General features: G+C 33.6%; 1 protein-coding gene across 2 annotated transcripts in view; it reads left to right on the plus strand.

Moving 5' to 3' along the window:
* Positions 1-14,895, plus strand: part of LOC126967966 (ATP-binding cassette sub-family G member 1-like) — a 99,615-nt gene that overhangs the window by 46,455 nt on the left and 38,265 nt on the right. For both annotated transcript variants that reach the window (XM_050812694.1, XM_050812695.1), the window contains exon 2: positions 13,700-13,817. In XM_050812694.1, the coding sequence (XP_050668651.1) occupies positions 13,700-13,817 (118 nt within the window). The remainder of the gene's footprint in view (positions 1-13,699; positions 13,818-14,895) is intronic.

A 14,895-nucleotide genomic window follows, 5' to 3' on the forward strand; every position in this document is an offset into this window, starting at 1 on the left:
ATCTCGATAGGGTTTTCTCTAAAAAGTGGGAAGTACTTTCGAGCTACTGCCGTGTTTTATCCCTTTTTTGCCTGCTAACATATTGTCAAAGTTTTCTCTGTACACAATTGAGAATATATGTATAATAATATACAAGTGATAGGTGGCAATTCGAAGGTAATTTTCATGAATGTTTATAGATGAACTGAAATTGTTGTGGGTTTTTATCAGAGAGATATATTTTAGTAGTAATTGTATATTTAATTTAAATGTTTTGGCCACAATTACTTATCTGGCTCTAGTTTTTTCTATTGTCATTAAAAGTGAAATTAATGGCATAACAGTAATGCCAGTGATAGTGTTTTAATTTACCTCAAAAATATTTCTAATGGAATCGTTTTAAGAAATTAAATAAAACTTTTAAATGTTATTTATGTACTTAGCGATTGAGTTAGTTTAATTTTAATTTATATTACTTATCAAATATGTATCCTCTGTCTTTAATTACAATTTTATTACGAAAATTTGTAATAAATAATTTTGTTATGACTCACTGACACCATACACCATTTTTTTAATTTTTTTTGTCAGTCTGTCTGTTTGTATGTTCTCTTATAACTATAAGAGTCAAAGATGCCACAAGAACGTTTGAATAAGTAACCTTGCACTATCTTGATGAGAATTGGTGTATTGTCAAATCATGTGATTGGTTAATAGATAGGCTATAAGGTGACTATATTTGGCCCGCCACTTTGTCCGCATTCAACTCTTTATAACACATCTTTAGGAAATCTTAAAAATTTTGGATTTACTTGTACACGTCTTCGTTCCTATCCAAGGTATGAGTAATATATTTTCATCATTAGCTTCTTGCCAGCCTAACAAACAACGGTTAAGGGTCATAATAAAAAAAAAACGAAATTAGTAGAAGTTTGATCTTTCCAATAATTATTTGTTTCCTTTTCTTGTAATGAAATAATGTCACACCAGAACTGTCAAACAGTGTGTCAAATAATTTATTTCATTGATTTATTTATACAATAATAAAATTTTAATTTAAAAATATATATGGACCTTATAGGGACACTAATTGCAAAAAAAAAACAATCCTCACTCTCAAGTTGGATCAAATTGCACACCGTGTACCAAAATTCATTTACCTAAATCGGTTACGTAGTTTAGGAGTTCATCGTGGACAAACAACGTAACACGAAATATTTATACATAAAGAAGATATAAATTTTGGAGCCCTTTTTTGGATTGTGTTGGTAGCTATAGTTATTTATTGTCACTATTCACTTGTACGAGTATGTGTTCTCCAATGTTCGCGTGGGTTTCTCCAAGTTATGCATCTGTAATTTAATCAGTTACTTTTTTGTATATGCATATAAGTATAAGCTTTATCAATAAACACGTTATTGTACCAAGTAAAGTGGATAAACTGGGTTTTGGCCAGTTTTAGTCATCATATCAATTCTTAAAGTTAAAATAATTGTTTATTCTACTACTATCTATATAGTTAAGGTTAAATTTGGTGTATAGTGTGACCTTTAGTACAGTTTAGGGTTCACAAAATCATATGTAAACATTCGATTGAAAGCCAAGAGATTTTTGTGGAAAATTATATCAAAATCCCCAATTTGGGGCTTTGTCCAGCAGTAGATATCTTCCGGCTGATATGATAATGATGATACAAATTTAAGTTATTAGTTTAAAGTTTGCTCACACAATACCTTTACAGTATTGTATTGATACATATACGGCACTCTTAAACCCTTTTGCTTTTTTTAAACTTAGAAAAGTAAGTCAAAACGTTCAAAATTCTTAAAAAAACGTTTAAATTATTTTGATGCATTACATTACAAACATTGTATAAAATGTTAGACAAAATTCTGTGACTGTAGATATATATTTAAAAAAAAGTGATAATGAGTTTCCTGCCACTACTTCTCATTAAAGCTCAGATGTTCCAAAGTGTTGGCAAGATCTTTGAAATTCATTAGTGTAATTTTAACCTACATGGATAAATGGATTTCTTTCTTTAGACATTTCCAAAAGAATTTCACTTAAAAAAATGCTTAAATATGAACCTTATCTGCAAACTATGAACTGTGGTCAAACAAACTGTGGTACTTACTGTGGTCTGCCTGTCGCCTGTACGTTTTAAATATTAAAGAAACCGCATCAAAATTATCCATTACAAGTAAGCAAGCGGGCACAGTTGTTATAAATTGTTCTTTTGAAAGTGTGTCTCTCAAGTTTCAAAGTTTGCAGCTTCAATTAATATAAATTATGAATAAACTCTCCGGATTCCAGGACTCCCGATAAATCCTGTAAATACTTTACGAACATTACAAAGTAACAAGTTTAATCTCAAAGAGTACATTCATAAGTACTTCAACTTTCTTGTTTATTTACCCACTAAACACCATTTACCTTACTTTGTATAGGTACTAAAGAAAATGTTATAGAATATTGTACCTACTATTATATTTCAATTGTCGTTAGACGTCAGACAAAAAAACATTATAATTATATTTGTTCATAAAATTACGTTAATTTCCGTATAGACAAAATTAGATGTTTAAACATACATTAATGTATTCATAAACATTAATTTTGTCTTGCATCCATAGTACAGACTTGTGCCTAGTTTGGGTCTGTCAATATTATATTATATGTATTTCAATGGGTACCCGGAAAATGTGAAAATGCAAAAGTCACGAAACGGCTCTTTTAATCTATATATATAAAAATTAATTACTGTTCGTTAGTCTCGCTAAAACTCGAGAACGGCTGGACCGATTTGGCTAATTTTGGTCTTGAATTATTTGTGGAAGTCCAGGGAAGGTTTAAAAGGTGAATAAATAGGAAAGTGTTCGGAATTAAATAAAAACAAAAATTTTGTTTTTCCTTTGATGTGTCCCCCGTCGTCCGATATTTGTTTTGTATGGACATATTTTCTATGAGAGAATTTATTGACGCACGCTTTGACAGTTCTGCTGTGAAACAATTTCATTACAACAACAGGGTGCATATTTTAGGAAATAATTCTAGATGATATGAAATATTATTGATAAATTAATAAAAAACATTATTTTATTTATTATATACAAAACAGCGTCTGTCGGGTCAACCAGTGTTATTATAAAAATGTCACTTTTACGCAAAAATCGAAAGTAAAAATATAAATTTAATATATCATGCGTTTTAATCTATTAAAAAGTATTTTATATAAATGAATGTGACGTAATCGGTAATACTCCCGTTAATCAAAGTGTGTTTTATATAAGTTGAATCTGAACAATAATTATTTACAAAAAGGGCTTTTAAATATAAGGCTTCATGAGCGCACTTCATATTATAATGTTACTCGTAGTTGTTGCTATTGTTGATCGAAGTAGTTAATACATAATAGAACCATTTCCTTTTCCTTCCTTACGCTCCGATAACTCGACTTAGCCGAGTAGTAGGCATTATAAGCTTATGTCTGTACCTGGTGTGAACAGTATGGTTTTATTGTTTCTAGCAAATTACATTATCAAGAATATATTGAGAGGCAACAGTCAAGATGTTAATTTCTTTACATTTTGCTCTCAAAGATTATTTAGACCTCAGTTATAAATATTGTATTAACATCGACATCGTTGCCCCACAACAATATACCATAGGACATAATACTATGAAAATAACTAAAGTATACTAGTCGCGTCGTATCTATGTCAGTTAATTGTCTAATTTTTTAAACCGCATATGCTGCAGAACTAAGTCTGGCTTCAGGCTTCGAGCAATATGGCCGAATTAGCGAAGGTCATGTTTTTTTTTCTAATTAACTACATAATATTTCCTGACAATGCGCAGCTAGTAATTTGCTATCATTGTCAAACGCTGACAAAGTTAATTGACTGTAACGACTTGTATGAAATTATGTTTAATATTAACATCCGGCGAATCCCACAAAACCACAATTTGTATGAAATAACATTCCAAAAAGGGACAGTATAAATTTAGTTCTCATTTCATTGAGCAGCTAGATACAGATGTTTCGTCTCATATGGTATCAAGTAGGGTGATTTGAATGCAAGCTATCAATAAAACCCTTTTGGCACTCACCAATCCACTCGAACCTTCTGTCGATATTCAATCTTGGGTAACATATTATCACGTACTCGTGGGTCTAAACCCTTGTTAGTTACTTTATTTGGGGACAGTTAAAATTGCGCTCGTAGAATTTTTATCACTATTTTAGGTTAAATCATTCAATCTACTTACGTTATTTCATCTATTGTGAAATTTATGTATAAAATGCAAATCACATTTATTCAGATTATTTACAGATGACATAATAATTTCTCTTTACATAAAAAATAATAATATAAAACTTAAATAATCTATTAAAATTATTTAATTACAAATAGTATAAGTTCGCGGTCCGCAGGTGACAAAATTGAGGTTGACAGTTAGCCACTAACATAAGTGACATATAAATCGCAAGTAAGACGTAGCTTGTCACGCACACTAAAGTATTAAACCTGGCCTGTTTTCATGGGTTGTCTAGTAGTAAGAGGCTCTATCTAGATGTATAAATTATCTAAGAGTTTAGGCATGAATTATGGAAAGGAGATTGAAACGCTTCCATACATTCCTGGGCCCAGGTGATAACAATATGAAAGTAGTACCATTTAAAAGATAACATTTAAATAATCCATAATTGAAAATTTTGCAAGATTCGTCAATCTAGGAGCTGAGTAATCGAAAATATAAAAATGAGGTTATGTATTAAACTATAATATGTTGACAGCTCATCTATAGTAGGTAGGTTTATTAAATGCCTAACTGCTAAGGATTTATCACATACATACATTAGATGGGAACCAACCGTGTTTTTTTTTTATATAAAAAAACTACCTACCTATCTACGTATACCTATCTACTTCTGTAACGACACTTTTTTGCATTATAATATAAGACAATTGGCAATTAGATATAATATAGTATTTTCTTAAACGATTATAAATTAAAAGATAGTTTTATTTGCGTAGATAAGAATAATATGTACTCATTAGCTCATACATGAACTGTAAAACAGCTGTTAACAGACTGCTAGAGAAGTAGAGACAACTTTCCTTGGAATTCAATTGGGTAGATAGTTAACCAGTCGTTAACTCAACGAATACAAGTACAACAAGAAACGAAGTGACAATGATGAAGAAACGAAATGATCTGTCAAACTGTCATTGTCAAAGTATAGTTAGCGTTGAGGAACAAGGATTTCACTAGTATCGATTTTTTATATAAATCGATTTATTGATAATAAAATAATTGCTCAGTTCTGTTTTTTCCTGAGAAAATAATATATTTTATTCATAATAATATGGTCATTCGAACATAAACTACGCTCCTAACTAATATTATTGAAATAAAACAACTGGATCTTAATGTTACTTTAATCGATTAAATATTCATTCGGTGACATTTTAATCGATTTTCTTTACTTTAATGTTTTTTCGGTTTGTAAAATGAGCTAATTTTTTGTATTTTGTATCAGAAAAATATACCCTTTTTTTTAAAGTATTTTTCAACTTGTTAACGATCAGGCCCATTCTCCTTTTATGTTGTTGTCACTCCTTATAGCGGATACATAGATAACAACCAACTCACATTAAAGCCAGTTTATACCATTAATGTCTGTTTTAAAATTAGTTTTAATTTAACAAAGGTTGATAAATAAAAATTATATATGTATGAGGTGAATTTTTATAGTAGCGATGTGTGTGGTTCAAAACACGATAGTATGTTTATACATATAATTATTATTATTACTATAAATAATTAAAGTATATGAGTTTTTCTTAAAGTAAAACTTAAAAAATTAACTACTATAATTATTTATACTTTTAAAGCATATTATAAGAAAGGTATTTGATTCCCCAAGGGAAATTTGTGGGTAGTTTTAATAAAAGATTCAATTTACTTCGCGACTTCGCTCAAGATTTTTAAAAAAGGCTGCTACATCATATACACAAAAATGAATAAAAACATCTCATTAATATAATAATAATAATCTTATTAATATTATACCTACAACCATATCTTGTAACTTGGACCACCGCCTTAAGACCAGAATGCAGCAATCAGCAAATTCGTTTTTCATTCACTGATTTTATGTTCTTATGTAGTGACTGTCTAAATGAGAAATAAAGTTCTTTAAACCGATTTTAAATTTTTAATTGAAATTATATGAAAAATAATCAACAATATAATGGCCGAGGGTGGCAGGTACCGAACTATCTGCATTATTATTATTGTTTGAAGAGGGTGGCTATTTCCTAGTCCTAAAGATTCCTAGTAACACCGCGTCCAAAGTTGAACTATCGTGTTCGCCACTCATACTAAAGCAAGCCCTGCTTCCTTTACGAACCGCAGTATCTCCTTGGCGCGAGTGTTGCAAACACTATCTGGTGGTACGAAGTAGTTACCAAAGATTGTGTTACGCTTATGCATTAGTGGGCCGCAGTCGCAGAGTAGATGAACAGGCGTTTCATCATCCTCAAGGCAGAATCTGCAAGTTTTGTCGTTTTTGATGCCGACCACACTGAGGTGCTTGTTTAGGCGACAGTGCCCGGTTAGCATCCTAGTGAGTATGCATAGATTTTTCCTGTTCAAAAATAGGGCTTCATTCGCATAACTACTGTTGAATGCCCTTATCAGTGCTTTAGAGTGGTTTAAACCTAAAGAGTTGTTCCAGCGTTTAAGTGCTTCTTGTTTACATTGGTTACTCAGGGTGTGTCGGATGGCGCTCTTAGGCAGTCCACAAATGGGTTCCGGACCATATTGGACTGCTTTAGACCCAGCTCTTGCGAGCTCATCGGCCATTTCATTGCCTATGATTCCGGCATGCCCTGGGACCCATCTGAGAATCACTCGTGCCTAATGAATTCAGGCATTCAACGCAATTATTGACTAACTTAGACGACTTCAAGTCAGCGTCTAAAGCCAACAATGCTGCCTGACTATCAGAGTGAATGTATATGTTATGATTGAAGTAGCCTTTTTGGATATTGGTTTCCGCGCATTCCAAGATGGCGTACACCTCTGCTTGAAATATGGAGGTAAACCTCCCCAGGTTTGTGCTGGATTTAAACCTGGGGCGTTCTCCATAGACCCCACAGCCAACTTCATTTTCCATTTTGGACCCATCGGTGAACCACATGAGGCTCCCGTCCTTCCGACGAGACTTTGCTGTTCATCCAGTCGTCCCTGGAAGGTAGTTCCTAGATATAGTGTTTAACATAACTACCTGCATACTTATATTATATATATATATATATAATATAAGTATGCAGGTAGTATATATATATATATATATATATATATATATATTACTAGTTGACCTGACAGACGTTGTTCTGTACATACTAAATAAAATCAGTTTTTTATTAAATTGTCAATAATATTTCATAACATTAAGAATAATTTCGTAAAAAATGCTCCCTGTTGTTTTAATGAAATTGTTTCACAGCAGAACTGTCAAACCGTGCGTCAATAAATTCTCTCATAGAAAATATGTCTATTCCCAACAAATATTGTAAATAAAAATAATTATGGGTCCCAAATTGAAATAAAAACTATCCTATCTCTCATGTTAAACTAAACTGCACTCCATGAAGTAATTAAAATCCGTTCATTAGTTTAGGAGTTCACTGGAAACAAACATGGACATTGGATTTACAAACACATGTATTAAGATATCATGTATGCCTACCGCGCTGGGATGACCTGTCAATTGTCATTAAGAGGGCCCTTCCCGGTCCTGTCTATCGTCAACGCGAAATGGTAGAAAAGCATGTTGTTTAATCCAACAACAGGAAGCAATAGCATTGAACGCAAAATATTGTGTTCAGAAATTAGATAAAACTTCTTCCAGGAAATAGGTACGTGGATTTACCAGTGGGAGGCTCCTTTGCACAGGAAGTCGGCTAGATTATGGGTACTACAACGGTGCCTATTTCTGCCGTGAAGCAGTAACGTGTAAACATTATCGTGTTTCGGTCTGATGGGCGCTCTACTGAAATTACTGGGCAAATGAGACTTAACATCTTATGTCTCAAAATGACGAGCGCAATTGTAGTGCCGCTCAGAATTTTTGAGCTTTTCAAGAATCCTGAGCGGCACTGCATTGTAATGGGTAGTGCGTATCAATTACCATCAGCTGAACGTCCTGCTCGTCTCGTCCCTTATTTTCATAAAAAATATTTATTTTTGCGTAGCCGTAACAAATTTGTGAAATAAATGTTTATCATACAAAATGTCCATTAAATGCAAGAGGTTTCTGTCGTAATGATTTCTTTTCTCTTCCAACTTATGAGTACATTATGAATGGCCAAAGTTCATGTAAAATTTGTGCAAAAAACAAATATTTGGAGAGTTATACTGAATATGTTTCTCGAAGTCTACTTTAATACAATACACAAGATAATATCTGTAAGTAATTTTTTTTTTTTTCAAGTAACGGTATAATCATGTGCGAGCATTTGTATCAAGAATATGACGGGTTGGCCGCTCTTAAACAAACTTTATAAAGTTTGCGAAATGTGAAAATTTGTTTTATAAAACACTTGTATTTCAACAGTTCTTAACATCATGGTGCCTATTACCACGCTAGTTCTATAGTTTACCTTGAGCCACTTTTTGTTAGTCACATGGCAATTTGCTATTATAATTTTACTTGACAACGTATTACTTATAGTTGGTCGGTCATTATGTTCATGACCGAAACGAATTAAATGACAAAAAGTCTTAAATGTAGAATTTTTTTGGAAGATTATCTTGTAACTGAAATATTCTATTACGTCATCTATATAATAATTTATCAAACACAAAGACTGCGTTCGTAATTTAATTCCCCAGTAACAACAATAGGTACTGCCCCACATAATTGTTATATTACATGTATAGAGAAAAACTTAAAATCGTTGAGTTTGGGTTTTAAGGTGGTCGAGATCAAAAGCTATTCAGGTTCAAACATTTCACGTAGAGTTTCATAAGAAATGAGGCTTTTTTATGGAAAACGAGGACTAAAGAGCGTACGGGCCACCTGGTGTTAAGTGATCACCGCCGCCCACATTATCTTGCAATACCATAGGAGTCACGGGATAAGTGCGCTTTTTGTACGAGTTGTTTTTTAAAGTACTCATGTCGTATCGTCACGGAAACACCGCACACATCTTGCTCATTTCACAGAAAGCTCCTTGAAAACCGCACTGTGGAGGACCGCCACACATCCAGACGGTGGGGATGATATCCTCACTAGTGGCGTGTCGTGCAAAGGTGGAAATCGGCAGCAGGAATCAAGTCAAAACGTTCTTTGTAGGGTTGTTCCCTAGAATGTGGCAACAATGGCCATTGTTAACTACCAAATACCATTGCATACACGGACAGGAGACACGCGAGGGAAGAGGACGAGAAGAAAGTATTCGTAGTAATTATAACGACGGGTTCTACGACAATACATATTTTATTAATATGAAGTCGAAATTTCGATCCAATTGCATGAATCGTGATCACGGCGGAGCTGCGGAGGCGGCTAGAAGCTCTTGACACATTGACCCTTGAAACTTATAAGTACATCAATGTACGTGGCGTCTCATTCATTTCGGTCTTTGATTCCTTTATTCACGACACACATAGTGTGTTACATGTTACAACGAATTACATTTGCTTGCGCTAGTATATAACCATCCTCCCTATTAAAGTTCTTAGAATGTTTTTGAATTTGATGTTTTCGTATTTTATTAAATTGGTAATAACTACACTTTTTATTCTTGGCATGGTTGGGTATGATAAACTAGAAACTAGGAGGGACGTACTCTTGGTTATATATTTATGGAAAATTTTGCGTGGTATGGTGAGTCATCCAGCCTTACTAGAGCAAATAGGTCTGTGGGTACCGGATGGACGCGCTACAAGGCGAAGGCGACAGCAGCTTCTCGTAATTCCGCGAGCGAGAATCAATCTACGAGACACGACACGCCTTTTACTGTCGCTTTACGAAATTTAAACGAACTTTTGCATAGGATTGACTTGTTTGCTTGCTCACTGAACGAGTTTTAAATAAGAGTAGTTGTTGTATGTTCTAGTAATAGTAATTAGTATAGTAATAATCTAGTATAGTAGGTATAGATAGTTAGTAGTAGCTCTAAGATTTATGTTTATATTAATTTAAATACTTAAATTTAAGTCAAGCCTCGATCTCAATAGGTGACTCTGTTAAGGATAGGGGCTTTTTTGGTTAAATAAATAAATAATAAATAAATAAATAAATAAATAAAAAATAAATAAATAAATAAATAAATAAATAAATAAATAAATAAATAAAGAAATAAATAAATAAATAAATAAATAAATAAATAAATAAATAAATAAATAAATAAATAAAAAATAAATAAATAAATAAATAAATAAATAGATAGATAGATAGATAGATAGATAGATAGATAGATAGATAGATAGATAGATAGATAGATAGATAGATAGATAGATAGATAGATAGATAGATAGATAGATAGATAGATAGATAGATAGATAGATAGATAGATAGATAGATAGATAGATAGATAGATAGATAGATAGATAGATAGATAGATAGATAGATAGATAGATAGATAGATAGATAGATAGATAGATAGATAGATAGATAGATAGATAGATAGATAGATAGATAGATAGATAGATAGATAGATAGATAGATAGATAGATAGATAGATAGATAGATAGATAGATAGATAGATAGATAGATAGATAGATAGATAGATAGATAGATAGATAGATAGATAGATAGATAGATAGATAGATAGATAGATAGATAGATAGATAGATAGATAGATAGATAGATAGATAGATAGATAGATAGATAGATAGATAATTATTCGCACAGCTTGTTGAAGTGAAAACCTCTTGAGACCCGCTGAAAATTTCTTTTATTAGAATCTGAAGTTAGCTCGAGTTGACTAAGGGAGATATATTTCTTGAGTTTTCAAATACTTTTATTCAAAATAGGATATTAAATTTGAATAATTATGCCTCAGACCTGAGAAATACGAGCGCAAGAAACTGAGTGGGATTCTTTTTTCTCAATAAAATTTCGATACAATCAAATTTATAATTTAAATATTCTGAGGGCGGTCGCTCCATTTCCAATGTATGTTATGATTAAGAAAGTCATTTATGTTATAGTAATCTTTACCAAAGAATATGTACTTTACCAAGAATATGTAAAGAATAGTACGAGTAACTTTACCACACAAACGTTTTTTTTTAATACTTTTGAATTTCGTTTAATTAGTTTAGTTTAAGTAATTGTTTTTCGCATTATTTAACTCACCTTGATAAAGTTTTCACTTCTGTCGTATGCTCACTCACACACGTTTACACATAATCATTTCAGCTGGAAGACGTCCACTGCTGGACAAAGGCCTCCCCCAAAGATCGCCATGACGATCGGTCCTGCGCTGCCCTCATCCAACCCATTCCCTCGATCTTGACCAGATCGTTGGTCCATCTTATTAGCCTTCCAACACTACGTCTTCCGGTACGGGGTCGCCATTCGAGGACCTTACTGCATATTTATTATATACGTTTTCCATATAACTCTACTGAATTAAAAACATTTGACTGAGCAACATCGGAATTGCGCAACATCAGAGCGCTTCGCGACGAAAATTCGATTCGCGACAAAAACTGCAAGTTTATGAGTTTTTTCCTGAGCTATATCGGAATGATGTAGGCAGATTATTGATGATTATTATTACAATGTTTAAGACTTTTAGAGATCTAGATCTTTAGAGCATTTACCTTTACTTTACTTGGACTTAGCTCAAACTTTAGCAGCATAATCTTTGATTTCATTTTTATAGTCATTTGACAGCTGAAACTATGTTAAGCTTAAGGCCTGAATTGACTTTGAATACCGACAATTCACTCCAGTTATAATCGGTTTACTACAAATTAATAAAAATAAATTAAGTATTATCACAGTAGATATTATTATATATTATATTACATATATATATATAATTAATCAACCTCGACATTTTCAGTCTCAATAATTAATATCATCAATGTGGCTATATATTATAATCAATATTAAATTATTTTTTTTATAAAATCAATGACACATTATCTACCTGATTTCAATGCAGTTTTACTACTTTATAGCTTTGACTACATGACCTCATGAATAAATCGTGATTGAGGCATAAATCACGGTGTACGGTAAAAAATCATATCTGATGAATTAACTGTATTTTCTCTATACAAATACGAAGCAATTAGCAAATTAGAGTTATCTCTTTTTCGCTTGCGATAATTGCATTTACTATCCTTCTTTGACGTGTAATTGTAATGTAGTGTGCTATTGCAATGTTAATTTATTCATGTGTGCGCGAGTGTATCATTTTCAAACACCGAATGCTGTCTACGTAACCTATCTATACTTTTATATATATCATTGCAACTGAATGGTAAATTGTGTCGGTGGAGTGTCAAAATTAATTGCTCATCCTGTACTTACAAACTATAACACAAAATGTGTCTGGCAACAAGCCTTGACTTTAATACAAATTTTCCACTGACGCGTTTGTTTCATGCAATTCAATTTTTTAAGAAGGTTGGATAGCTGCACTGATCCGATAGCTGTAAGCGCTTGTGTTACCCTCGTATTGAGGCGCACAGATAATATTTCTGGCCCCACGGGCCAAGTGTCTCGACACCAAACGGCACAAAGGTGTAACACTCACTGAGACTGACATATTTGCGACGCTTGCTATCCTCGGCAGTCGAAACAGCAGCCCCAGCACCAACTGACGTAACTTGGATATGAGAAGGAGCCAGAGTGTCGACACAAGTCGCGTCCCACATCAGCGCACTTCCCCGTGCCCAAGCCACCAGGGTCATTCCTTCAGTACGCTTGCCATCGCGGCGGATGCCATTCGGCTCTAAAACAGCTGGTATATTAGTTTATTTGCCCCTGTGGATGACGTCATTAACGCTGGCGTGACGACTGATATGCCCTGCTGATTTTAGGCAGGATAGCACGTGACGGCCAAGAGCATCTACCGGAACTATAACCTACTGTATGTTTATTGTAGTATATACAAGCTGCTGCCCACGACATCGTTGGCGTGGAAAAAGTGGCACGTATCCATTATTGTAGCGTGATAATATGTAACCTATATGCTGTCCCGACTTCTAGCTAATGTTTGTACAAAATTTGAATTAAATGTATTCATTAGTTTTTTCATTTTGTCCGGACAAACATCTTGCAGATTTTGCCTTCAGGTCGATGAAACGCCTCGTCATATCCTCTGCGATTGCGGCCCACTAATACATAAGCATAACACGATCCTTGGTGACTATACCCTACTCCCAGCTGATGCTGTTTGCAACACTCGCGTCAAGAAGATACTGCGGTTCGTGAAGGTGGCAGGGCTTGAGGACGAACTATGAGTATGAGTGGCGAACACAAGTTAACATGAATTTAATTTAATTTTAGTTTATCCATTCAAAACAATTTATATGAGTTCAAAAAACAAATATTATATCTATGAACGACGCATGAATATTAACTTGATGATAGTGTGATTGTATACGTAAATAATGAATATATATAATAAATAAATATATATATATATAAATAATTGAAATTATAATTTGTTCTCAGATGGAAACCGCATTCTACACAATGTCTCCGGAGAGTTCCGTTCAGGAGAGCTCACTTGTATTCTGGGCCCTTCGGGTGCGGGGAAATCGAGTCTGCTCAATATACTTGCAGGTTATACGTGAGTTATTTTTTTATTTATATTCTCAGAATGCTTTTGCCATTAAATAAAAAGGCCTTAACGTACAATGGTAGCCACATGTTAGTCATGTTAACTTTAACAAAACGTCAAATTTACGTTACCTGTCTAGATAACGATCTATTTTATTTAGTCAAGAGGTCTACTAAGACCCTAAACCTATCCTTGTGGAGTGTGGGGCCATCGCCACTGTGAGGGCGGGGTGCCTCAAAGCCCTCAAAATCCAGGCAGAGGACCTACCCCACTTGTGTCCACTGAGGATACTGCGCTTCTTAAAGGCCTGGAGGATGCGATTTAGATACAATTAAGAACTCCAATTATGTGAGGGAATAAGTTCTCTAAACGTTGCCCAACTACCTTATGACAACAAGCATAGGCTGGCAGGTGGTGGGTGGCAACTAGGGCGTGCGTCCGACCACATAATATAAAAGAGCACAAAAGATTTATACAGATGAAAGTGCTACGTTAGTTACCGAGTAATAATAATAATAATTTTATTATTTTAACTTATTAGCTTTGGGGACATACAACAAACTTCGACCAAAACAAAATGAGCATTTAATTAAACTAGAAGTCGATTTACCAGAATTGTATTGAGTTATTATCGCGACGTATGAACAGCAACTCACTGTCAGCAATGAAAAGGGATTTTCTTTGTTCTTTATTATGGTTACTGCCTAACAGGCTAACACTAGCTAACAAATTTGTGCATGTTTTGTATTAAATGACAAATTATTAAGAATAAGATAAACTCTGTGTAATAAAACACAATCTCATAAATATTACAAAAAATATTATTATAGACAGAGGCTACGGAAGTAGTTTACACCAATGTATTTTGGCAAGCTCGGCGTAGCTTTTAGAGTGTTTTTATTCCAATTACTAACTAAGCGCTGGTAAGTGAAGGTAGGCAGACACTTTGTTTGTGTAAGCTAATGAGGTCTAGTCAACGTCGCAGCTCGCGGATTATCGCTTGCAAAGCATAATGAAGCGCCTGATCATATTTTCGAAAAAAATCTTTCGTCCCAACAATAACGTCGTCAAACATAGTGTTTTAACA

Source organism: Leptidea sinapis, chromosome 14 (assembly GCF_905404315.1).
Source record: "Leptidea sinapis chromosome 14, ilLepSina1.1, whole genome shotgun sequence".
Lineage (NCBI taxonomy): Eukaryota > Metazoa > Arthropoda > Insecta > Lepidoptera > Pieridae > Leptidea > Leptidea sinapis.